The sequence below is a fragment of the Ammodytes marinus genome (genome assembly GCF_949987685.1).
Source record: "Ammodytes marinus genome assembly, chromosome: 13".
In the NCBI taxonomy this organism is placed as follows: domain Eukaryota; kingdom Metazoa; phylum Chordata; class Actinopteri; order Uranoscopiformes; family Ammodytidae; genus Ammodytes; species Ammodytes marinus.
This window is the reverse complement of record NC_137217.1, coordinates 16,498,230-16,524,682: the sequence shown is the minus strand read 5'-3', so window position 1 is coordinate 16,524,682 and position 26,453 is coordinate 16,498,230. Positions and strand designations below refer to the sequence as shown.

The 26,453-nt window shown below is 42.5% G+C and overlaps 1 protein-coding gene across 1 annotated transcript in view; it reads right to left on the bottom strand.

Annotated features, from left to right (window-relative positions):
* Positions 1-2,137: 2,137 nt before the first annotated feature.
* The window catches only part of nphs1 (NPHS1 adhesion molecule, nephrin), a gene marked incomplete at both ends in the record, with an annotated part of 38,170 nt that continues 13,854 nt past the window's right edge, over positions 2,138-26,453 (bottom strand). The window contains 26 exons of the mRNA XM_080039547.1: positions 2,138-2,230; positions 2,401-2,567; positions 2,844-2,922; positions 3,920-4,052; positions 4,782-4,830; positions 5,336-5,458; positions 5,772-5,816; positions 5,906-6,087; positions 6,189-6,300; positions 8,996-9,147; positions 9,711-9,867; positions 10,042-10,210; positions 10,973-11,094; positions 12,412-12,552; positions 13,172-13,312; positions 14,060-14,232; positions 14,830-14,959; positions 15,161-15,329; positions 15,416-15,540; positions 15,912-16,053; positions 17,035-17,192; positions 20,054-20,225; positions 20,442-20,563; positions 22,374-22,477; positions 23,613-23,694; positions 24,456-24,578. Of these exons, the coding sequence (XP_079895673.1) occupies positions 2,138-2,230; positions 2,401-2,567; positions 2,844-2,922; positions 3,920-4,052; positions 4,782-4,830; positions 5,336-5,458; positions 5,772-5,816; positions 5,906-6,087; positions 6,189-6,300; positions 8,996-9,147; positions 9,711-9,867; positions 10,042-10,210; positions 10,973-11,094; positions 12,412-12,552; positions 13,172-13,312; positions 14,060-14,232; positions 14,830-14,959; positions 15,161-15,329; positions 15,416-15,540; positions 15,912-16,053; positions 17,035-17,192; positions 20,054-20,225; positions 20,442-20,563; positions 22,374-22,477; positions 23,613-23,694; positions 24,456-24,578 (3,365 nt within the window). The remainder of the gene's footprint in view (positions 2,231-2,400; positions 2,568-2,843; positions 2,923-3,919; positions 4,053-4,781; positions 4,831-5,335; positions 5,459-5,771; positions 5,817-5,905; positions 6,088-6,188; positions 6,301-8,995; positions 9,148-9,710; positions 9,868-10,041; positions 10,211-10,972; positions 11,095-12,411; positions 12,553-13,171; positions 13,313-14,059; positions 14,233-14,829; positions 14,960-15,160; positions 15,330-15,415; positions 15,541-15,911; positions 16,054-17,034; positions 17,193-20,053; positions 20,226-20,441; positions 20,564-22,373; positions 22,478-23,612; positions 23,695-24,455; positions 24,579-26,453) is intronic.

Sequence of the window (26,453 nt, the reverse complement as noted above, 5' to 3'; positions counted from 1 at the left end):
ATCTTTCATGATGGAACAAAAGCAGAAGCTGCAAACAGGAACAGGCTGCCTGAATAATGGCTCTGTAAGAGGTCAGTTGTCATATGTTTACAAAGCAGCCTAAATAACTATGGACATTTGGAAGACATTTCTGAACTCTCCCCTATAAGCATTAAACAGATTAAGGTACACAGAGCACACAGGAGAGTATGGCCCAAGACAGACGAGGGTGGAAACGATTCATCAATGGCCTATGTTCCGAAAGGAATTTAAAGGCCTAAGAAAGTAAGTACAGAGCACACAAAACCCATCATTACATGACATGGGGACACCATCTACTTCTGTATGTGTTCTCTGACTGGCAGGTCAATGACAGTTATTGACATCAGTCTGCAGCTTAAAATGTACATCAATAGATAGACGTACAGCACTGTTCTGTATATAGAAAATGTATCTACTTTATCGAAGAAGCTATTTAGAAGAAACAAAAACTAATTCATTTAGATTGCCACAGGAGCAGCATGGCTCTATGGATTGCAATGTGATCACTTTGGTCCAGACTGAAATATATCAACAGCTGTTGAATGGATTTTGTACAAACTCAGGATGAATCTTACCGACTTTGGTTGACTGAACTATTTCTGCAAAACTAATGACATTCCCATCAGCTTCGGCTGTTAAGTGCTAATTACAGTTAAGTAGCTTCCCAGAGCTGCTAGCGTGCCTGCAGACTCTTCTCTAGTCTGTTTTAGTACTTATGGTGTCTTTTTATTACTTATATATTATACCACTACAATTGGTTTGATCTAATTTGTTATCAAATCTAATCCATCAAAAGGGTATTCATTTTGATTCTATTGATCATATCAAATTTTCTGTCTTGTGTATTGCGTCTTTTGATTTAAAAAAATTCCCTCTAAAAACCAAATATAACTAGGTCATGGAGAAAAACTATACTGTTAAGTGTGTTTTTTTTAGAACTTTGTAAAATAATGAAAACCACAGGAAGGAGAGAGTTTTTTTTGGTGAAGTAGCCACAATAGCAGCTTAGCCTAACCCTCTCTTTCTGTCTCTATCTCTCTTTGACTGTCCTCCCTCAGTGAGACAAATTGCCCGCATGGTTTTTTCTCTATTTCGCTGATGCTGTGAGAGCTAAACTTCAATCGGAGTGGAAACAGGATTACAGTCCGGCCCTATAGATATGGCTTTACCTCCTGAAGAAATAACCGTGCCAAATACCACTCTAGTTCTATCCCATTGTAGGGATTCCCACCGACTGACTGTGGGTTCTGAACCTGGCTGTATCGGACGGGCCTCTGAAGTCGGTTTTCATCTCGTTACATGATGGAAAATGTTGACGTTGGATGGGTTCTAAAAAGGATGTTGTCCGCTTGAGTGGCACCTTGAGTCTTTGCTGCTTCTGCCCCCCCTCCCCATACCAAAAGCAGCGTTGTCAGTCCCTTTCTGTCTCTTAACTGACTGATTCATGCCTACCTACCTGCTAAAGCAGGGGTGTGGTGGAATAAGGCTGTGCCTAGTGACCAAATATCTGTGTTAAATACATATAAACATAGACATATAGAGTAGAAGGGAACGTTTTACAATAAGGGTATTTTAATGAAGCATTAGTTAATGCTATTAATGGTTAGTTAATGCGTAGTTAATGCTGTAACTAACTGTTAATGTTCAGTTATTAACAGTTAGTTAAGGCTTGGTTAAGCATTAACTAAGCTTAGCTAACTTTTGCTTAGTTCAGCATTTACTAAGCGTAATGTTAAGTAAATGATTAGTAAGCATTAAGTTACAGCTAAATAATGTACCCTCATTGTAAAGTGTTGTCCAATCTAGATTGAATAAAGTAACTTTGGATTGCAAATCTTTTATTTTTTAAATCATTTTGCCATTCTACCTGGCTTGTGTTCATCTTGTTTATTTTGTTACACTTGCTGTAGATTAGCTCAGTCACCCAGGGAAAATGTACACTCTTAACAATGTACACAGTGAGAGTTGAAAGTGACAGCTCAATTATACTCTTGTGCTGGGTTTATTCCAGCTGACTTGTGAGACACCGTTTTAAAAAAAGATAAAAAAAAATAAGTAACGCGGTATGCAGTTATTATTATTGTAACAACAAGTCCTGTCAGCTCATGTTCTCATTCTAGACTAATTCGCCTCGTAGTTCAAAGGGTAGATCAGAATCTCTCTGCGGTTGTCGAACGTCCATGAACTCCCTCACTCTCTCAGTGCCCTGCTGAGAGACAGAATGCAACCCAATTAGATTAACGTCAATGGTTGAAGCTGCTGTATACTCTCAACCTCTTATGATCGAATTTATTTAAAATGGGACCAATGATATCGACACACATAAGTAATGTTTCAAATAGAAGCCCTCTCTCCACAGGGTGAGGTTGTTCTACAGACCTGTAGGTAGGTTGGTGCACGCCACTCTGTCCTTTGTTTAGACAATGTGTGGTCAACCAAGGATGGAGGGGAAGGAAGAGATGCAGCACGGATGTCCTGGAACTGACCCCCGTCCCTAACATCTTCATACAGATGGCTGTGTGAGGCCACGTGAAGGTGGGTGGCCCCTTGTAAACCAAATGGAAATACATACAAAAAAAACATAAATAATGGGACAAATACAAATTTACAGTCTTTCGACATTGAATGTGCTTGAATAATAACCGCTCATAGCAAAGATAGATCAGATTTTATACAAAAAATACTTCAGTTGGCCCAAGTCGTTTGCCACATGTTAACTAGGACAGATGTCGCACCAGATTGTGTTCGCTTTGCGTCATATCTTGGGGGTGAGGTATTTATTGTTGCCTTGTTTACTGTGTGTGTGTGTGTTCGTGTCTCACCGAGCCTGAGTGTTTCCTCCGGGTGTGGACTGAGAGGGGGCTTGAAGTCACCGGTGGGGTAATAATAACGGGAACTTGCCTGAAATTGATGTAACACAAAAGATAGCATCGGAATCAACTTTGACCTTGAGTCATTTCGGGCTAAATGACAATGCCACATGTGTGACATCTGTGCAGAGTTGGTTACGATGAATTCTTGGAAGATGTTTTTACCACACAGATTATTTTCCCACGGTTTTCCCCCTAGAAGAATTTCACCATGCATAAAGGCTTTGGACAATCTCGGTTTCCAATACAACAGACGCGCATAGACTTGCTGAGAACAGTTTTAATTAGAACTCCCAAAGAAGACAGAAGATATAGTCCCTATCAGAGTGCTTGATAGATAGATAGCGAAGTGTGTGGAATTTCCAGGGTATTGGGGATAAATATAAATATATTTCATAAAGGTTACTGTTCTTAATTCTCTGAGGACCATTTCCAGGAATTCTCAAGGTTAGATATTTTGGGCACATTAACCTATAAATATCTGTACTCAAAGCCGGATGCAACAACAGGCAAATAATTAGATATATATAGTTTGATAATTTGGCTGACTCCACTCTTACGTGTCGTTTTAAAATAGGAGGAGAGATGAATGCTGCCTCTGTGGGGATTAAAGCTTTCAATACCCCATTGTGACATCACACAGTGCTATCTATCTATTTCCTTCTACCGCACTCAACAGTTTTTCTTCAAGGTTCAAATCCTCGCTGGCCCCTTTTAAAGTACCAAATGATAATTTGTGCGGGATCGATGCGTATTTTGAATGCTAATCGTGAGGTATTGATCTACGTTCCATCTCTATGCACAGCTAAAAGTTTCATTAGTTGATCTATCCATTTTCCCTAATGTGGTGGAATTCTCCACTTTCCATCCTGCCACATCCCTTCACCATCTGCCTCAACAGCCCCTCTCGCCCGCCTCATCTATTTACTCAGCCTTCTCTGTGTCTCTCTGCATCATTTTTATTTTCCCAATTGCCCTTTTTTTCCTTTCACTCATCTCTCTCTTCCCCCTTCTCCGGTTCTTCTCACCCCCTCATAGCTCTCGTAGGCATTGCTGTCTGTTTCCGATCCAGAGTCGATGAGGAGGGTGTGCTGGGCGGCGGCGTTGATCTTTTCTCTGCTCTCGTACTTATTGGAGTTGCTCACAGTTGACTGGCTGGATCTATATGAAAAAAATCAGATTGGGTCATCTTTTCTTATATTTTTGTATTTAATTTCCCAACGAGTCACAACCACTAAGTTGAACTATGAGAGATAGAAAACACTCAACAAACCTTTTTTTCTACATACCGGTACATTAAAGCTGTAGTACGTAACTCATGTTGCCCCCATGAGGAATTCTGAGTAATTACAACACCACTGTTGGGCATATCTCCATGATGTAAGCCATCTGTGACAGCGCATGGATTTTATTCCTTCTGCTGTACGACCAGTTATTTTCTTAGCAGTATAGAATCAACAACTGAAACATTTTATGGGTGCTTCATGGGATATTTCTGAGCCCCTGTGCCAGTGTCAGGGGGCGACACCAGTTTGTAAACACTGCCATACTGAGAAATACAGAGGACGTTTTGTGGAGAAGATAGGCTTAATCCAGTTTGTGTCAACTCATTAGGCGATGGCATAAATTAAAACGACATTCATTTATATGGAAAAGTTACGCACTATAGCTTTAATTTATTAATAAGACTGTACCATATCGTATCCATTTATTGCAACATTGGGGCCAAGTTTGATGGCACTAATTTAAAAGGATATTGACTGAGGCCTTTTTTTTTGCCTGCCTGGCTGTTTTAAGTAGCTGTGTCAGCCAATGGATCAGGTCTCAGAATTCTTAGAGTAGATTGGATGTGTGTCTCTTTATTACTTCTACTGCAGGGCCTTAACTTACCCCTGATCCTCATTCTTCTTAGGACCCAACACACTGCCTCCCCTGCCCCCTGCAGGGGGAACAGAAACTGGAAGAAAGAGGCTTACCGTTAGAACATTTGAACTCGAAAACAGAGGGCCTCATCTCATAAGTGCTGGAATTGATCAGAGCAATAAAAAGGGCCGGAGAGAGTGAGAGGGCAGAGGCAGGTGAGGAATGAGAAATAAAAGATGGTTGACAGTTGGATTGAAGTACAAATAGAAAGAGACAGAGGGAGAGATGGAAGGAGGACGTTAAGCTAGCAAATGAGATAAAAGATATGGACCAAACACAGAAGTGACAGCTTTGAAGGATGAATGTGGCAGGAGGTAAAAGGCTTGGAGAATGAGCAGAAGAACAGGAGACAGGATAGACGGATAGAACAAGGGACACGCAGAGATGAGAGGAGGAGAGTGAAAGGGCCGAGCTGACGATTGCATCATGTTTGGGGAATCATCTCTTTAGAGTTTGGTTGAGGAACAAGGACATTACAATGAGGGGAAAAACACCCTTTCACAACCGCAGATGGTTATTACCTGTCTGGCCTCGCCTCTTTTTCCACCTTATTCCAAAGAAGCAGCCCAGCGAATTCAATACCAGCACGACTCCAAACACCACCGTGAAAACTACAATCAAATAGGCTGGTGGTCCCCTTGCACCTAATTCACAAAACATTAGAAGCATTGGCTCAGGACATAACAATTAAAGTTAAAAAGGAATGTGGAAATTCAGAAAGATAAAAAAAAGACTGACACAACCACTCTCTCAATTGTCTTCATTGATTAAAGTCTAGCAGTGGGGGGGGGGGGATATGGCTGGGTGCCATGGCAACCCCTACTTTCGTAGAGCAAACATTATCAGCCTCGGAGGTGCATACATTAACATGATTTAGCAAAATGAAGCTAGCTGCTGATTTTCCAACTGCCCTTCTTAAGAGCTTTTTTTCAGGGAGTTGTGATCAAGAAGACTTACTTGGTGGGTCCTTATCTGCTGGGTCTTCTTCTGATTCTGGCCGCTCTGTGGGAGAGATCAATTGTTTATAATCAGATGGTTGTTGTACAGTATAGTCTTTGTCAGTGTCAATCCTTGGTTTACTCTAAACTGACCCTTGGTGGTGATGGTCAGTACTGCATTGTCGTCTGCATAGCCACTCTCTCCCATTGCGTTGAGGGCATTGACAGAGAAGTTGTAGCTAGTGAGAGGCTGCAGGCCGGTGACAGTGAAGAATGTTGCTCCAGGGGGAAAGACGTCCACGTACAGGAAACTGGCTGATTGTTCCCAACGGTATCTGTCAAACCAAAAAAGGCACCGGAAAGTACAATTCTTTGATTAGGAGCGGGGGTGTCACTCTTCTTAAAATCCAACATCCTTTTTTTCTTGACATCTCACCTGATACGAAATCTTTGTCTCAAACCACCGTCAAAGCCAGGGATCCACTCCAAAGAGACAGAGTCGTGCGTAAGGCTGACTTGGCGAAACAATGATGGAGGATCTGGGTGACCTGAAGAAGGGGGGGAAAGAAAAGAAGAATGATGAAAAAGCTAAATGTGCTCTGGATTTTTGTGAGAAGACTGAAGACGAGCAAAAGACCTTCCCCTCGACAGGTTGCTATTTCAAAAAAGGCTTAAGGTGTGAAGAAATGGAGATGTGTGCCGCGAGACAGTCGAGTCGATTATATCTGCACACTCTGGAATAACACTCGAGGCCCTGCTGGCCTATAGGATCGTGCCTCCCCTACGGCGTGCCTCCAGCCTCGGAGTGGTTATAAATAGACAAAATGGTGGGCCTATTGCTAAACGTGACTGCAGAGCTGATGTCTACTTGATGGAAACAAACGGAAGAAAAGAAGAGAAAGAGTTGAGATATCACATAACCCTTCCTCCAGTCTGGTAATGCAATTGTGATTGAAATTAGTGTCATGAGATCAAAAAAATCAAGAGGACCAGTTATAACTGTTTACCTCAAATCAAAATAGTTGATTGGTGCGTGGGCTAATTATTACATGGAAATACTACAGTGATTATAGTCTGGGTGATTTAATAAGGACACTGAAACAAATACCGTAGCTAATCAATAATGAAAAAGAGCGCACAAAATAAAATCAGAAGGAAGAAATGATCACCGTGGTCATAACGTATGAGTGAGCTTTCAAAGATGCATTTTTTTCACATTTCCCTTGTTTTTAATCACAGTTTTTATTCTGCATTGTTTGTTGTGCCCCACTCCTTATCTGCTCTTTTCTTATGGTTTTTCTTTGCTGTGTGAATGATTATGAAACATGGGCAGAGCTATGACTGATCCCTCTCAGAGCAAAGTGGCTAAATTTGTCCAATTTACCAGACCAAAGTCACGCAATGGAAGGATGAAGCCTCTTGATTATTATCAATATTGTGGACACAATATCAAAGGAGGCTAACCAGCAGGCCTTGAGTCTGACATGAGGCACCGCTTTGGTCAGGGTAGTGTGCTGGGGGAAAGTGGATTATTTTGCATTTTGGGGCATGGAAGGAAAGAAGGGTAGTTTTGGGGGCAGAGTGAGAGATAGGAGGGAAAGGAGGAGGTGGAGGAGGAGGAGAGATAGTCGAGCTACATAAGACGGAGGATGCTCTACTCGTCTCTGGCTCCAGGCTGCAGCCCCAGTTTGCAGAGTAAATAATTCCCACTATCAGCTCCACTCATAAGATTCCGGGGCCAACGAGGTCAGCCTTATTTTGGATCGCGTCTCCCTCAAATCCAAAAAGCAACCACGCGAAAGACGGAAAAAAAACAAGCTCTCTCTTCCTCTTGGGCTGTAACGATAAGAAAGCATATAAAATGTATTATCACTGCGTCGAGATTAATAATGAATATTCATAGCACTTACAAAAAAAATATTGGGGAAAAACAGGGGACACTATCAAATTGCATTTTTATGGTTTTGTACTGTAAACATTAAATGTGTCCAATGATGTCTTTGGGCCTTCGCTGAGAGCAGGAGAGTGTGTTGATAATGGCGGTGGTGTTGTGATGATACACTAGTAGCTTTAAGGTAGAAAAAAGTCTAAGCACGCCGGGAGAGCAAAAGCGTATCGCTGCAGCATTATCTGAGGCAGAAGTGAAGTAGTGCTATGGGCTATAATAAGTGATAAGGTAGAGCCATGAGATAGAGCAATGGAATAACTTCCTTAAAGGGCTGACACTCAGGCGCAAACAGCTCTCTGCAGTTTACAGAATTCTGCATGTTCAATGGCCCCCCTACACTATTGTTATGTTGCTGGAGAAGGCTGATAAAAACTTGGAAAAAAAAAGGACAGACACAATTATTTTGAGATGCTGCCAAATTATAACCAACGGAAAAAAATGTATGCTCCACTCACTGCCGAATACGTGATATGCATAATCCCTACATGTGGTGTTACTGTGCCCTAACCAGTGACTTTGAAGATTTGCAGTTCATTTAAAAGCTACATTAGCTGATTTTTTAACCACTAGGAGGAAAGACGGACTAGGAAAGAAACACACGGCTGGGATGCAATACTGTATATTTATCGTGCAGCTATAGCTTTACAAAAACAATGACAATCACATGTAGGAGACGCTGAAAACTAGGTGAGCGAATCACTTTATCTAGCCTACACTTGTGTTTAAGCTCTAGGCTTCATCTGGGTGTTTTGATCACTGGATGGTTGGCTTTCCTCAAAATCCACTCCTGTGTTATTTTATGCTGGGCAGGTAGAGAACACTCTTTGCTTGTTTGGTGGAAACAGCTGCCAGCATTGTTTTTTTTGGGGTTTTTTTCCGGAGAGTGTGTTGACGAAAGTGGAGAGACTCAACTATAGAGTCTATACGAGCAGGTCAGAAAACCAAAACAATGAGTAAAAAGTGGGTAAAGGTGTTTTTTGGTGTGTCTTACCAGTGCCACTTTCACACAATACTTGATTCAACTGGAATCATGTCGGAGCTGCCCAAGGAAAACCATACATCTCTGAATTTGGTGATATCACCTTGAACCATTTAAGAAATGTTCAACTGAAATGTTACGATTAATTTCTACGCCGCTGAGACAGCTCATTAAAAGTTTTGGAGATACAAGGTTTCGCAGGATTTTGACAAGGAATGTTGTAAGGAAAACCTCAGTCACTCAGAGACAATAGAGAAATAAACACGACAAGGTGAACAGGAGCCCAACGCGCTCAATTCTACAAAGATATTAGTACTTGTGCTGATGAGCTGGATGTCTAGCTTGTCCTCCCCAAGTGTGTTGCGGGCAGTGCAGCTGAAGACGGCATAGTCCAGGGCTGCGCTCACATTTACTACTCGAACTGTGCTGGTGTGGAAAGGGCCCTCCCTTACGGTCCGCTCCTCATATCTGCAGTATGCACATACAAACACACACACACACACACACACACACACACACACACACACACACACACACACACACACACACACACACACACACACACACACACACACACACACACACACACACACACATGCAGGATTGCACACACACACACACACACACACACACACACACACACACACACACACACACACACACACACACACACACATGCACACATGCACACACACACACAGACAAATGCAGGAACACACACAAAAAGAAAGATAAATCCTGAGCAGGCAGACAGCAGGGATTGTGATGTCCTGCAGATAGCACCAAGTCACCCAATTTCACACATCAAAGAAGCATTAAAGAGGTATTTGCATAGTGAAAAGCAAAGTATAAAATGCACTAAATCTGGATTTAGTGGTGAAATAGCAAGAAGAAGCAAAAGAATATATTATATTAGGGTAGAACCAAATCTAATTGTGAGGATTCATCAATACGTAACCAAATGCTGACACTAGCGCTGAAGTTAATACTGAGAAGGCAAGAAAATAATTTGAAATAGAATAATCTCTGACCTGGGATTTTCAAAGTCCATGGGTACACTCTTTTTCTCCCAGGAGAATTCGACACGAGGAATACCTTCAGCCTGACACACTATATCAGCGGTGGTGGTGCCATCCCCTCTACTTGCAACCTTCTTCCACTGGGCTCCTTTCTGAAGCACGGGTTTGACTTTCAACACAACACAATACGGGCACCAATGTTATTCATGCAACAAAAAACACACTTGATTATAAATGGAAACCCATATTTTTTAACAATCACATTCGCATATTCCCACTTATCGATCTCCCATGTGTATTTTGTTTCCCCCTCAGACAATTTGAACATATCCTGCAAACTCACATTGCACCACCAGTTGGACATCCACAGTGGCAGGGGGCTCTATGCCATTATCAGCCGTGCACTGGTAAAGACCGGCATGAGCCCGGGTCACATCGTGGATGGTCAGGAGGCCAGATTCCTCTTCCTGGGTCTCATCTCCAATCTCCTCCACCTCCGCCTCCTCTTCTCCCTGTGGAAGAGCGAGTGTGGGGGAATGAGGGGCAGACAGCAGCTATCCCTCAATACAAAGTCCCCTGCTTTTGGCTAGGGGCTTGAGATGGGAGGGGTGGAGGGCATGTGAGAGAGCCAGAAAGGTAGACAGTGAGAGAGAGAGAGAGATAGAGAGAGAGAGAGAGAGAGAGAGAGAGAGAGAGAGAGAGAGCTAAGCAGAAACAACAACCACGGCTTGAGTTGGGGATGTGGAGGGCATCAGTGGAGAACAAGAGGACAGAGAAAGATAATGCCAAGGGTTGGAGAGCCACAGGGGAAAAAAGAAAAAGGAGGGGGCTGTGCAGGTCGAAAAAGCGTGACACGCAGCATTGCCAGGGGGTGGGTTAGACCGGAGAAGGCATCAGTAGATACAGAGACCACGCCACATTGACGAATGTGCCCTTTAGTCACGCAGCAGTAATGAAAGCAATTTTTCTGGATTTGGCCTGAGTGTGGAACAGGGAGAGGTGGGGTGGAAGGATAGTTAAAGCCAGTGAAAGATGGTGCGTCTGTGCATTTAGAAAGGCCGGTGATAAACGGTAAAGAATGGATAAATGGATAGAAAGGAAGCCAGATAAAGGAAAAATAATTCAGAGGATTACGACTGTATGTTTCTCTGTCTATGTGTGTGTGTGTGTGTGTGTGTGTGTGTGTGTGTGTATGTGTGTGTGTGTGTGTGTGTGTGTGTGTGTGTGTGTGTGTGTGTGTGTGTGTGTGTGTGTGTGTGTGTCTGAGCTCTCACCAGCAATTTCCAAGAGAACATGTCAGATATAATGGGGTTGGCGTCTGCCACACATATCAGGTCTGCCGTCCCCCCCAGGTTCACAAACACAGGGTCTTTCTCTGCCTTGACACTAGGGGCATCTGAGAGCAACAAAAAAAAAACAGGACAGGACTAAGGCAGGACCAAAGGTTAAAACTGGAAACCTTGGACAAATCATTTGCCAACCCATTAAACAGGCATGCTATAATTACTCTTTTACACTTGTTGCCTGATGTAAACTTGCTCATAACCCTGCATTAATTGGCCTCTGTGTGTTGAAGATACAATGCCATTAACCTCTGGGTAACTTGGAGGATTACAAATCGCTTTTGAGGCCAAAAAGAGAATGGTACAGTTTGGCCTACTTTGACAGACTGACCAAATCCCCCTCCATTGATTCCTCTATTCATCGAATCATCCCTTCTTCCATTTCTCCTCCCCTTGGATTTATTCGCCATGTAGTCCCAAACAATACTGCCATTAGTGCCTACTTGTATGAACCTATGTTCACACTTGAAGTACAGTGGTGGAAAACACTAGAGACGCCCAGACCTCTAGGTTGGTGTTGGCCTGCTAACCAAGACCGACATTGTTAAGTGGGCTAACACCGCCACCCATAAAAGCTACTACAATCCCTCATACATAATGAATATCTACAACTGTCAAGCCTAGTCAGATCAGGACAGCAGAATCCATTAGGCGTGTACTGTGGGCTTTGGGGAAACTGGCAGACCTACATTTCCAACACTTCCATTATTAAATCATCAGTATTGGGGCGGAGGGCCTAGAGCTAGAGGCTGGGCCTGGGGCAGCAGTGGAGGTGGACGGCCTTGCATGGAGGCCCTAATGAATGAAGCATGTTTGCTGGGCAAGAGCTGAAAGTCAATGTTGTTGACAAGTTGAAAAACAGATTGACTTCCGCTGCGCAAAATTGACAATTACAGTATGTGTAAAAAAAAAAAATGGATTCATTGTATTTAACGGAAGAAGACCAGGCAGAAATAAATAACACTGTTGACTTACAAATGTGGCGTGTTATGATAATGAATTATAAATGGATTGCAGTAAATCATTTTTATTTTTTTAAGTTGTGTTTTTATCCCTCTCCTACCATTTTCTCTAATGTTCATTCTCTTTCTCTGATTTCTTCCTCTGTTAGGTGCTCTGGGTTACCTTAAGGAATTCCCAAGAAACTATTGCAAATGGTCAAATTTGCATTTAAAGGTAACTCTGGGAAGGACATTATCTAAATGCATGGGTAAAACAAAAATTGTGATGGTGCATTTGCCACCATCACAATTTTCATCTTTAATTTGGCAGTGAAATGTGCACGTTTTCATGAACTTGACCACATTTGTGTGACCACAAAGATCTACTGTATGTGTCTCCTCCTCCGTTCTCTGTGTGAAGGTTCTTACACTGGACATCCAGCATGATGGAGGTTTGGTCAACACCCTCGTCATTTGTACACTTGACAGTGTAAACTCCGGCATTTCTCCTTGTCACATTATTGATCGCGAGGGAGTTGTCGTCTGACCAGCGGTAGCGCAAATCTCCCTCTTTACGAAAACATGGAAACAAACAGACACACACACACACACACACACACACACACACACACACACACACACACACACAAACACATGCAAACCAATTGTAAATTAAGTATTCATTACACGCTCATCAACCACATGTCCTCTGGCCACCGGTCTCTAAGTGACATCTAATCCTGCATTATTGATTGGCCTGGCTGGGTTCCCACATCAAGCCAACAATAGGCTGCGAGAGAGAAACACCTCCTTTACCACACAGCAATCAAAATGTAATAGGTGGGTTTCAACATTCAGGGATACAGTCATTTTATGGTGGGCGCAGCGTACATTGGAGCAAACAAGAGTTAACAGAGACAGAGAGTGGGTGCAGTATGGTGGGCCCTACTGACACCGGCCCGGAGGACAAGCCAGGTTTAGAACCGTTGTGTTGTATTCAGGGAGACAGCAATCCTCATTTAGACTGCATACATTAGAGCCATAATGAGAATCACATTTGGCAGGGTCCCATGCTGGCTAACCTGCCATGTTTTATTCAAACGCTGAATGGCAGAGCTGAGTGCTTACTTGCTGGCTCAGCTCAACTAGGACCTGGTTTATAGAGCCATCACACACAGCCTTGGATCACCTTTGACCAGCGTCTCCCTGCGGTGCAGCCAAATGCAGGAGAGCTCCTCTGGGTTAGCTGAGACTAGCAGTGGGATGGTCGCGATGTCATCCTCCACCACCTGGACCTGCGTTGGCTGCTCTGGGCTGAACTCTGGTGGGTCTAAAACAGATAGAAAACACACACACATACAGAGATACAGTGAGTTGGATTTCTACCAAAATAAAATATGAGCAGACTGAGGCACTAATACAAACTCACAGAATGACAAAAACCAGCGAGAGAACACACAAAGACAAACATGTTGAGCATGATTGCAGTAGGAGACGCTAATGAGAGTCAAAAACCAATAGAAAAGTTGACATCCCAACAATATTTTCTCCAGATCGAAACAACACATGCTTGAGACGACGGGGGAGTGTGTGCGAGGCAGCGAGGGAGGGAGAGGGACAGGCATTAAAACCACGAGTGACAGTACTGTTGTCCAACTGCAGCTCCGCACAAACACACAGTGACATCCCTTCATGCTCATACACAGCAGCAAGCTTTGAAGCGGTGGGCTGGCTGCTGCCTGTGAAACGACATCAAAGACAAACATGGCCGCGCAGCAAAGCAAATGCACAATTAGGACACAGTTCCGCAGAGCTCAACAGACCCACACATCACAACAAAGGTTTCCCAGTAAACAGAAAAACTCATGCATACACACACACATACTATAAGCTGTCATTTTTTCTCTCTGCGTAAAAAAAAGGACACCAGCAAAGCAGCTTATATCTGCACCATCATAGATCATCATTATGCATCGCTTAAGATTTATACGAACCACAGCTCTTGGTCACCCACCAAGACAAAACAAACACAGCAGAAAAAGGAGAGATATGTATAAATAATTCTCCCTATACTTACAAAGCACGTTGAGTTTGAAGAACGTGTGAGCCCCCTCTGTTAGCAGAGGACTGTAGGCCTGGCAAATGACCCTCTGGTTGTGATGGTGTGAAGTCAGATTCAGAGATAGAGTACTGCGCACAGACACACCGCCAAACTGAGCCTTCTTAGGTGGCTGCTCCACTCCCTCAAACCTATAGGACACAAATCCAATACAGCAAATGCAATCAACAGAATTCACCAAGCGTTGTGTTTTTCACCCACTAATAGGGAACATGAGCCAGCCTCAGTTTTGACCTCAACAGGGGAGGTCATGTTAACCAAACAGTGGTGCATATTCCCTTGGTATGATAACACAAGTTAAAATCACCTGTTTGCAAAAAATTGTGCATCTTATGTATTTACCTGTGAGATTTGTTTGCTAAAAAGAGTGATACAACATTAATAGACCTGTGTCTCTCGCCAGCTAAGAGAGCAATAGCCTTGCAATGGAAAAATATGAATTAACCACGTATGAAGAAATACATTAAGGATCTATCAGCATGTAAAGCAATGGAAAAACTAACAGACACTGCCAAAGGAAAGGAATATTTGAAAAAATATGGAGTTTTTACACATGCAGTATGTAATACATTTGTATTGGATTAGCTCATGTGAGTTTTGGGATTTCTGAACATTGTAAATAATGGACCATCTGTGTAGATAAATAAAGAATTTAGCAGGTAAATTCCCCAATCGTCAAGTGTCATTGTCATATACAGGCCTTTCCGACCCGACTGCCTTGCCCAAACCTGTGTGTGCCCAAGATCCAGGAGATGCTGGCCTTTGGGTTGCTGCTTCCAGACTGGCACTCCAGCATTAGCGTCTGTCCCCGACGTAGCTCTGTCTGTTCGGTCGTGATAGCCATACTCACTGCTGGATCTGGAGAACCATGGATTAAAACATGAAAAACGCAATCTTAACCCACTGACATAAATCAAGTTGAAGAGTAATAACAATGTAGCCGGAAATGGTGTGAATGGGTTACTATATCCAATCTATTCATCTGATATTGCGCTTTCCTCTGAGTTAAAATAGAATAAGACTCTTTGTTAATGTGTGAGAGCTCCACTTTATACTCACAGTGAACCGTGAGCTTAGTGTAGGCGGAGATGCTCTTCTGTGCCTCATTGGTGGCGTCACAGCGGTAGGCAGCCATGTTGTCGCTTGGCGTGAGGACCAGTGCCAGTTCTCGAGCCACACCCCGATCAAAAGAGGTCTGCCTCAGTGCATCGGGCACAACCTTTCCATTCTAAAACAGCAAGAAAAGGATATCACGCAGAGAAGTGCATGTACTACACAAACAGACAGACGTGCATAGACAGTAGACACACTAACTTTGAACCAGGTCAGAGTCCCAGTGGGATTCCCTCCAGCGGAGAAGCAGATCAGATGGACTGTGGTCCCTACACGGAGGGGGACATCTGGAGCAGGAGTATCGAGCCATACCTTTTGAGGAGGGTCTGTTGAGAAAAGGATCGATACGGCTATTTTGGTTCCTTTGGTATAGTATAACAGCCAGGTATACATGTTGAGCAGACCAAGTGGTAAAACTGTATTGAGACCGTCACTTCAGGTCTATACATAATGTTTTCTATTGGAACATCTGTGCGGGGAAAACCTTTGCTCTAAAATAAATATGACTGCGACAATTGTTGCTCATCCTGTGATTGCCTCTGACATTCAAAATTGTAATTACAATTGACTCCTCCTTAAAACTGGATGTGCTTTTGATGAGATGTAAAATGCAGGTGCCAAATAAAAAAAATGTCAATTCTCCTTGGTGATTTATTTCTCGGTTTTCTTTCCACTTTAAAAAATAAATCCAACTCACAATAGACGGAGAGTTTGGTGATCTGGCTCTTGGAGAAGTGTGTACCCTGGTTGAAAGCCTCGCAGGTGAGTTTCAGCCCGTCCTCCTCCCGCGAGACTCTGTGGGTCATGTTGGACATGGTTGTCATCCCTCCATTGTCTCCCTGCGGACAGACAGCACACATGACAGTTCAGTCGGGGGACAAGAGACTCATGGTCTCTGACATTCTCAGTCTTGGTTAAAAAAAATCTGAGAGAAAAACAACCCAACAACTGATTTGTCTTGGTGAATACAGATGGCAAATTAGCTGCTGTAATAAATGATGTTGTGCATTTGGTCTTTGATAAACAAACATATTCATCTGGCTCTCCTGCTTTGCACGTTCTTATAAATTGAGCAAAAGCGTAATTTTGCACCTGCTTGATAGTGGTCATGCCTATGCAGCAGCACATCTGGTTATTAAAGCTATTATTGTGGTGATTACTGTAAAAGCCACGTACAGTCAGAAGAAAGACTAACAAAGACACTGGACGGGAGCGTCCTTCTTCATTAACCTCGGTCGGTTGCAGATGCATTAAAGCTCACACACACAAAGCGCGCTGAGTGCCTTGTGTGAGATCAAATGAAAATGCTGCTGCTGCCAGATGAATAAAGAGCTTGTTTAATAACGCTCATCTTCTGTGTCAGCTTTTATTCACTTTGATCTTATTAACATACACAAAAGAGGAAGAGAGCCGAAAGAATACTAGTTTTGGAATCCGCAGCTGAATCATTTGCAAAGCTCATGTTCATACCGTGTTTCTTTCTACCAAAAGGGTTCGCATGATGTCATCTCTTTTATTGGGGATTCTTTTAATTCAATGGAAGGCATATTGAACGTGTTTTTTTGTTGGCACCCTAAAGGAAAGCTTGAATGAAGGGCAATGCTTTTCCACTTTATCTCTTAAGCCTTTTGCCTTGGGTTCACAAAAAAAGAAAAATTAAAACAACCCTTTTTCAGTATTACAATTAAACTGACCACCATAGAAACCAACTCTAACTCAATATGTACACGGTACACCATTGCCAACACGTTTTTTTCTTTTGTCTACCTGGACGGATGGATTTCAGCTTTGTGCTTATTGGGTGATGTGTGTAGTCTCACCTCTTCCATGGTGTCAGAAGTGGTGTTGAGCTCCTTGTAGCCCAGCCACCAGCGAATCTGGACAGGGGGATTACTGGAGGTGGCCAAGCAGCTCAAATGCAAGTCTTGCCCCTCAATGGCTGCAAACTCGCCCAACAGTTTCACCTCCGCAGGCTCAACTGACACAAATACGTAAAGACACGTACATGGGCAAACACACAAAGACAAGTGAGAAAAAAATCATCGCCCCACGAATAGCACATTCAACAGCTACCTGTTCTCATCATCACAGTGTCAGTGCGACTATTTTTGGAGAGAGCTGTATCAAGGGTGAGAAGTGAAATCACGTTGAGTGGCAGCTTTGTTTTCTCTGGAGGTTTTCAATGTGTTTTTTTAAAGTCTGCCTGGTTTTAACCACAGGGGGAGACACGGTACAATAGCTGCGGGCAAAGCGATGCAGCTGCATAAAAAGCCTTGGGGGGGAAAGACTGAAGGCTCGGGACCGGGCTGGCAGACGTGGGGAAGGAGGGGTCATGTATATACATCTTTTACCTTATTTGTGTCTATCCTGCTTGAGACGCATGAACTTGAATTTGAATTTTTTATTTTATTTCAGACATATCAAAAACAATACAAAACTAAATGAAAAACATAAAAATACAATAAACAAAATGTATGTTTAAATGACTTCACAAAAAGAAAAAAAAAGAAAAAAAATTATCTGTATTGATGTGATAAGCCTGAAAAGGAGCAGGAAGAAGTATACACTTATTTAATCCTACCCCTTTTCCATAGTAAAAAAATTTAAAATATTTATTATATTCGCTTCTTGTAATCCATATAATCTCTATACAATCTATCTATACAATTGGCGATACTATATTTGACATTTACGATCTATACATACATACAACTTAATATACTATGATTTTTTATATTTTATATATTTATACAATGCATATATCTATATTTATATACAATCAATATATCCATATCTACATACTTATCTATACAATCAGTATATATATCCATATATATCAATACAACCCATATGTATATATATATATATATATATATATATTTATATATATTATTATTATTATTATTATTATTATTATTATTTATTTATTTATTTATTTATAATTTCCTTCTTACTTCTCACCCTCATCCATGTACCTTTTGAAAATCATTGCTTTTAACCTTTTTTTAAACTGGATCATGTTTGGACATTGCTTTAGCTCCATGCTCATCCCATTCCACAGTTTCACACCCCCAATTGAGATGCAATGACATTTTAAAGTCATGCGTACAGCCAGTGTCTTAAAGTTTAACTCTTCCCTCAAATTGTAACCCCCCTCTCGGTCAAAAAAAAGTTTTTGAATGTTACCTGGTAGCAGTTTGTTTCTAGCTTTGAACATGACTTGTGCAACTTGATATTTAACCAGGTCATTGAACTTTATGATACGGGAATGTAAAAACAGGTGGTTGGTGTGATCATAATATCCAGCTTTATTGATTATTCTTATGGCTCGTTTTTGTATTGTGACTAATGGTAGCAGTGAGCTTTTGTAAGTGGTCCCCCAGACCTCCACACAGTAATTTAAATAAGGTAAGATCATTGAGCAGTAAAGAATATGCAATGATTTTTGATCCAATATATGCTTTGCTTTACACAGGACTAAGATGCTTCGTGACAGTTTAGATTTAACATGTTTTATGTGAGGTTTCCAGCTGAGCTTATGGTCTATTGTCACACCAAGGAATTTATTTACATACACTCTTTCAATATTAACACCGTCAATCTTAACATTTACGTCATTATTTAAATTACAATTTCCAAACAACATGATTTTTGTTTTACTTAGATTCAATGACAATTTATTATTGTCAAACCACTTTTTTAATTTGCTCATTTCAGTTGTAATTAACTCCAGAAGCTGCTGCAAGTCCTTTCCCGTACAAAAAATATTAGTGTCGTCTGCAAATAACACGAATTGTAAAATCTTTGATGTTTTGCATATATCATTAATGTAGAGAATAAAAAGAATTGTGGTCGCATGTGTGTTGTCGCATGTCCCACATGGGTGGGACATGCGACATGTGTGGGTGTCACACAGTAAAGACTGTTGAAATAACACATGTGCCGTAAGATAAATGAGCCGCTGTCTGCATATAACCAGTGAGACGTATTCTGTGCCCTCCAGCCTCTGCCAGTGCCTAGAGCATATAGTCAGGCAGTCAGAAGCTAATTTCTAACAGCCCTGAATGGATGCCTGTGATGCATGGCACCAGGGCCTGTTGGTGGGGGCACTTGGTGAGGAAAAGAGGTGCACTGAAATGACTTCAACTGCCTTTACATAGCAGGAGCAAGAGATTTCTGCCAGGTCTGATCCTAATTGTAAGCTTATTTACATAAAGTAGGTGCATCAATTGAGCAGCGTTTAAAGCCCCAACTCGCATTGTCTGGCTCCGCTGTGGAAATGTAGGCTATAGTTAGAATCAATGCAACAGGGCTGCTGAATATTAATTCTGTGTTTGTTTTATTGTTGCTGAAACAAACACTTTATATTCGGAAGGAAAAAAAAGTATAATCTATTAACCATGGACGTTACCGTTGCACAAAGTGTAGGCTTTGCTGCCTCAGGATTGCTCATTGAAGCAATTCAGCTGAATTAGTTTAGCGGCTATGAAAGAGCATATACAGTGATACTAATCTGGAGGCAGACGGAAATATGGGCTGCAGCCATCATAACCATTAGTTTCATTAATGATATTAGCCTTGGACTTTTTGCTGGGACAGCAAAATAATTGGTTTTTGAGGTAAGACTCTTATTACATTCCCCTGCCTCATGTCCATATCCTTAATAATCCATGGCTTTGAGGCCTGCCAGCGCTTTGTGAGTGTAAGTGTGTGTGTGTGTGTGTGTGTGTGTGTGTGTGTGTGTGTGTGTGTGTGTGTGTGTGTGTGTGTGTGTGTGTGTGTGTGTGCATGCTCAGGCGCTGTGCAATATACTGTATATTAAGCATTATTTTCACTCACAGAGCACAGTGATTGTGCGGCTGATAGACAAAGGTGATAGGGACACCAGATTGACGCTCTCACAGCACAGCGTTGCCTGGTTGTCCTGGGGCCTGATCCTCATCTTGAGGATACTGCTGGATTTCTGAGACACAGGGTCCTCTTCCCAAGTCATGGACAGAACTTCCCCATCCTGACAAACACATATGGACGCATGTAATTAAAAAAAAGACAAAATAAAGAATACATTGGAATAGTTGCACCGTCCCATATGGTGCAGTACATGAAGGACAGAAAGCTACCATCATTGGAATACTTACACTGCAAGTTATCCAACCAAAATAGCGCATTTTGCCAGTGTGACAGTGTGTTACAACGCCCTCCTTAACAGATGGTGCAGAATATTTACCTTGGTCCAGTGGAGAGTGGCTAGGGGGTTTCCACCATGAGACACACACTCCAACACAAGCATTCTCCCTGCTTTGACTTCCTCCTTCTCCAGACCTATAATAACTGGAGGCTGAGGCGGGACTGCCATGAAATGAGAGACAAAAATAAAAATTGTTTTGACAGAGGGGTATGGCATAAAGGGTGTGACAGAAGTCTGAAGAGAAAAAAGGTGAGGTGAAGAAGAAGGGTTATAATAATAACACAGGGGGGTGAAATAACCATCAATACGGTATCATAAAAAAGAAATTGCACTGCAATGAGAACACTCTTGGCAATTGAGTATAGGAAGCATCCCCTATTTGCTAAGATAGGGCCAATAAATTGGGCACATTCAACATGACTGTGGGATAAGAGGTCCAGATCTGATGGAGGCATCAAGTATTAAGGGAGCAGTGAGCTGGAGCCGGTCCATAAAGCAAAATAACAGATGTTCAAACAGTAATAAGGCAACGTGAAATATGAATAAATATCAGCTCCCTTGAATAAATTATAGGCAGTAAATAGAGGAGGACGGGCCTTTTGTTATTGCTGCAATCAGTTTCAGAGAGCAGACTGCAGACCCTGGGCCAGTGTAACAAATTGCCACCTTGCTAACAATCTGGCTGGCTGGAAATGGCCACCGCGCTGGCTTTTGATGGGATGGCATGCTGAGAAAGACTGCAGCGGTGGTCCCAAGTTCTGCCACATGAGCACTTAGCACGGGAGACAATGTTGCTTAATACAGAGCAGAGAGACGGAGAGGAAGGGAGGATCGCTTGACGGTTATTGGTGATTGTTAAAACAGCAGCGGTGTCTCTCTAATGTGGAGGAGTATAGTTAGAGACAACATTAAGGTGTCTAGTCAGCCTGTGGATAATATGGCAGCTGAGCTGTAAGGGAGCGCTCGCTCTACTTTAATCAACAACATGATTTAGGTCTTGGAGAAGCAGGTGGGTAGACTCTCAGGCCTAAACAATCAATTACTTCAACAGAGTAGAAAACACTAAAGCTACAGTAGTAAACAGTGGCTGTGGTGTGACACTGCAATAAACAGCAGCAACAACAACAATGGCTTTTTATTGTTGCCTTGCCAAACAAGAAGAAAAAAGGAATTCCAACTTCAAGGGGAGACAGCAAGTGTGTCAACTCACCTTTGTGTGCTGCTCAAGTAACAATCTTATTATATAATGTCACGCGGGCTTGTGATAATTACATGAAAAGAAAAAGCGACAGAAAACTCCCCACCCCCCAATCCTGCCTCAGTGGATTCTAAATTTAATTTGAGCTGATGAGCACAAAAGTTGCTGGGTAGGTTTTTGCAGGATTCATCATTATTAACGGTGGTGGCCTTCCTGTATTAGTTATTCTAATATTGTTAAAAAATGCCGTACTTGAAGTCTGGCTGATATAATCCATTTCAGTTGGTGTAATAATTGGTTTATTATGCATTTGATTTAACATAGGAGAAATGAGACTCAGGGTGTAAATAGTTTGAAGGATTACCGAATAAAAACCGTTAATCAAAACTAAAACTTAATCAAATTGAATCGCCAGGTTGGTGTATGGCTTTACACTGCAAACCTCTACTATTGGAATAAGAAGACAGTCTGAACCTCCTCCACCTCCTCCTTTGGCCATACTGTATCTCAGCCCATGCCCAAGCATTGAGAACTGGAGGCAGTCACACTCATGTTGTCTTGAAGTAGGTGTGAGTTTTCCTTCAGGTTGGATATTTGTCCTTGCACCGCTAACAGAGACAGAGTGCACAAGGCCGGATGTACCTTTAGGCCGGCCCGGGCTTTAGGTTCCTGTGTTGTTGAGTGTGTTTTTGTTTGAAGGGTGTTTTTTTTTCTTCTTTTAAAACAAGAGGGGGTGTTGACTGTCAGTTTACAGAAAAGGTTGAGACACTCACAGTACACTGTCATGGTCATTGTGGTCTCCACAGGCTGAAACCGGGCGGGGTTCTTGGAGTGACATGCCAACTGCCGCCTGTGGTCCGAGCTCAGAGCAGTGAACCTTTGAGTGGTATAACAGAAAGACAGAGGAAATAAGAAAGGGTTAACGATACACGTTTTTTTTTTTAACCCAAACAAAGCATCGCACCATTGTTGAGTACCACTACATTCATGTACAAGTAAGTTACAGGTAAAAGTCCAGCAGTAATATCTGTAACATTGACTTAAAGCATCACATTCTAAGTTCTGGTTCTTCATTAAAAGGTCCCCCCATGAGTGTCCTTGATTAAGTTTAGTTCAGTGGTTGACAGGACTCTCAAAGTATTGCAAGATAAGCCTGCAGGGGTCATGAGATGATACAATGGGGTAGGAAAGAAGAAGCAAAATGGTACACAAATATGCAGTACATTTTCTGAATAGTTGGATAATTCAAACAGATATTTGGATGAAACCATCTGAGGACTTGAGAGGCAACATCTTTTTAGGTGGAAGCGCACCTCATAAACATGACATGGATGTGTGTTCCAACCTAATCCCACTGGTTTGAAATAGTAACAATGGTTTGTGTGTCATTAGCCTGTATATATGTTTGAGTTTTTTCTAGCTTAGTAACGAAAAAATACAATGTGCCTCTGAGATGTAGTGGCTCAATTTTCTTTCCGAACCTAGTTTACCCGTTCGGTTTATGCCCTCTATGTCAAATTACAGCACAATGTCAACTGTAACAATCACACACGGCCCACTGCTGTGTACGCTCAGTTTGAACACAAGGAAGCAGCATTAATATTGCTTAAGACCTTGGCTGCTCTGCAATAGAGCTGAACAATGTTGCAGCTCCTCAGCACCAATGTTATCTCAGCATATGACAAGAGGTTATTATCTTTGACACTGGGGGAGACAAGCCGGATTAAAGTAATCTATGGTGCTGTTTAATGTATAGGCACCTGGCGAACCGGGCGAGGATCGGAATCTGTCTCGCTGCCGGAATGTAATTTTGTGCATTTGACAGAAGCTAATGCAATCGCACAGTGCCAAGGAGGAGTAACTGTTTGCTCTGTAGCAGAAAAAAATGCGTTGCACTCTATAAGACAGAAGGAGAAAATAAGAGCGGGCCGTGAAAACAAGAAACAACAGACTTGGAGAGATTGAGCAGGGTTGGTGAGGAGAATGAGTCTGGCAGGCGGGCGAACACATACGTTACTGCAGCGTGCGTGTTCAGGAGCTTATCCTTTGAGCCAGACGTGGTGAAAGACTCTGCACCTGTCAGCTCCACTCCATCTACAAGACACAATAGGGGGGGAGCACACAAAAAAGGAGAATACCATGTGTAAATGTGTTCATGTGAAATAGAAACATCAATGTTATTCTTGCGTAGAGTGGTAAATAGCTGGAATATGATAGATATGTGTATCTCTCTTTGTAGCCATAGCGGCTGTGTGTCTGTGTGTGGTACAGTCACAATATACAAATATGAGTGTTGTAGATTACAATATAGATGAAACAGAATTACATTTTATATAGAACACACTAAAGATGTACATTTTAACAAGAAAAGCGTAACATATATAGGCCCTGTTGACAAATTCACACTGACAGAAAATCGGTGGAACATCACTCCCCACTCTGTTTCAGCCAATATACAGTATAATATGTGTGACGCGGGAGCAAAAAAGGGCAAGGCAGAAAATGAGAAATTGCAGTTGTTTTTTCCGTAAACAACTAGGAACGTGTGATGCACCTCACTGACTGTACGTGCGGCTGGAAAGTCAGATGGAAATTGGAAATTCAAATGTTCAGGCTATTTCCTCCCACACTCAAGAGTTTGCTCCTTTCAACTCGACGCTATTTCCGAGACTAAGGAAATAAGAAAGCCAGGCTGAACTTTTTCTGAAAGTTTTTAATGTTCATGTGCCTAGATTGCAACCCATTGGAGATCCCCAGAATGTAGAATATCGCATAGGCTGTTGCCCCTTTGCTCTAACCTGCTGCCAGGCTGACCATTTCTGTCACGGTTGCTGCAGCTGAAAGGGTTGACTCACCTTTATAAAGTGTGATTTCGGCCTCGGGCTTCGCGTCAGGGGCGATACAGGTGACTGTGTACTTCTTCCCCGCCACCCATGGTGTTGCTGTGTCCACCTCGAAGTATGGCTCGGAAGAGGGAACTGCATGAGACAAACAACAGCTCAAGCTTTCTGGGTGCTATATCACAGATGGATATTTGCATTATGCAATGATATGATAATTAGCACTCATAACAGATTTTAGGAGTGACTGTGAAGACAAGCTGTCAGCTTTTGAGTGATTTACTATGGTGTTTGATGTTCTGTTGAGTGAGAGAATACAAACTGTGGACAAGAAGAGAATACTACAGAGATGAAATAGTGATGAAACCGAGGAATCCATGTGCTAATCTATCATAGCCAAACACCAAACACTTCACTTTTTTCAGATCACCCCCAAGCTAAATATGTGCGTTCTGGACTGATCAAAGCAGTGTTCACTTCTCCACTGTTCTACTCTACAATCCTTTTATCTGACCGTAAATAGGAATTCCAGGGGAGGACAAAAAAAAAACACGTAGCTTTTAACACAAGGGGGACTGAAAGTTGTTTGGCTGTACATTGAGAAATGTGTCACTACCTTTATCATCAAAGAGATTTCTGCAGATCGTTGAGCCAATCTTTACCAAGACCGTCAGTTCAAGCACTGTAAGGAACCTGCAGCCTCTGTCGTGCCATGTCTGCTGTGCCAGCGGAGTCAGATCAGTCAATAGAATTAGAAACTATGGTTACGGGTAAGGTTGTTTTTCTTTCATCGCAGATGAAGTGCAAAAGGCTGCCTGGGTTCACAGACAGAACTGGGAGTTGGAAAGTGCAGGATGATTGTGTGTGATAGAGACATGTAAGACTCTGGCATTGACGAAGAAGAGGGGTTTGGGGAGAATGAAAAGTGAGTGAGAGACAGTGTGAGGAGAGCAGGGGTGAGAAGATAGCTGCTATTGAATCCTTAGAGACCAATCCAATACTAATGTGTGGATAAAGAGCTGGACCACAAGCAAACCAAAGCAGCCAGCCATTCAAGCTCCTCTCCATCACTTTTGGCACATATACAACAAATCCCCGGCCACTAGGAGGAGCTGTTGCTGTGTGCTGAGTCTCCCAACATTGGCTCCGGTCTCCTATTGAGACAGATGAGATGTGGCTGCAGCTTCAAACTGATTTAAAAGAAGCAATTGAATCTGTGTGGACTGTGATGGGTTACCCAGAGCACTGCAGAGGCGCGCGTTGCAATAATGAGATGCATTTGTTTGTTTCCCCCCCACCCACCTCTTCCCTGAGAAGATGACTGGGCCCATGCATCTATTGACAGCACCCCCCCGCGCACTCTCAATCTACTCAGGCCCCGCACGATTCGCACAGACACACCACTTGTTGCTCGAGGCAGCCCCTAACAAATCCTAAAACCTAAAATAAGAATAATGATATGTTCGCAAATGAGGCAGGCAGGTATCTAATTTTTTCCTCACTCGCTCATGCTGGCCTGTTCCCCCGATCTCCCGTTCACTCCATCATCCCCCTCTCTAGCAGCTCCAGCCCACCCCCTTTCTCCCCACACTATCCTTCTTGACCACTGCAGTTAAACTGCAGAGGTGCAGGGAGGTGGTGGTGTGTGTGTGTGTGTGTGTGTGTGTGTGTGTGTGTGTGTGTGTGTGTGTGTGTGTGTGTGTGTGTGTGTGTGTGTGTGTGTGTGTGTTGGGAGGGGGACTTGGACTGGGAATTACAGCACACCATCCATCACATCTGCAAACCATGTGACCCAATCAGCCCATTCAAGATGAACTTAGATGCACACACGCACATACACACGCACATTTGTAAAAATTGATTTTGCGCACAACAACAAAGCGCACATTCTTTTCAATTGACTAGACATGCACTCAGAGCCACAACGAAAAACAGACAGCAAACAAGCTGTTGTCTCCTAATTAACTCTTTCTGCCCCTTCTTTGTCTACTTGCCTGTTGGCTTTTTAAAATG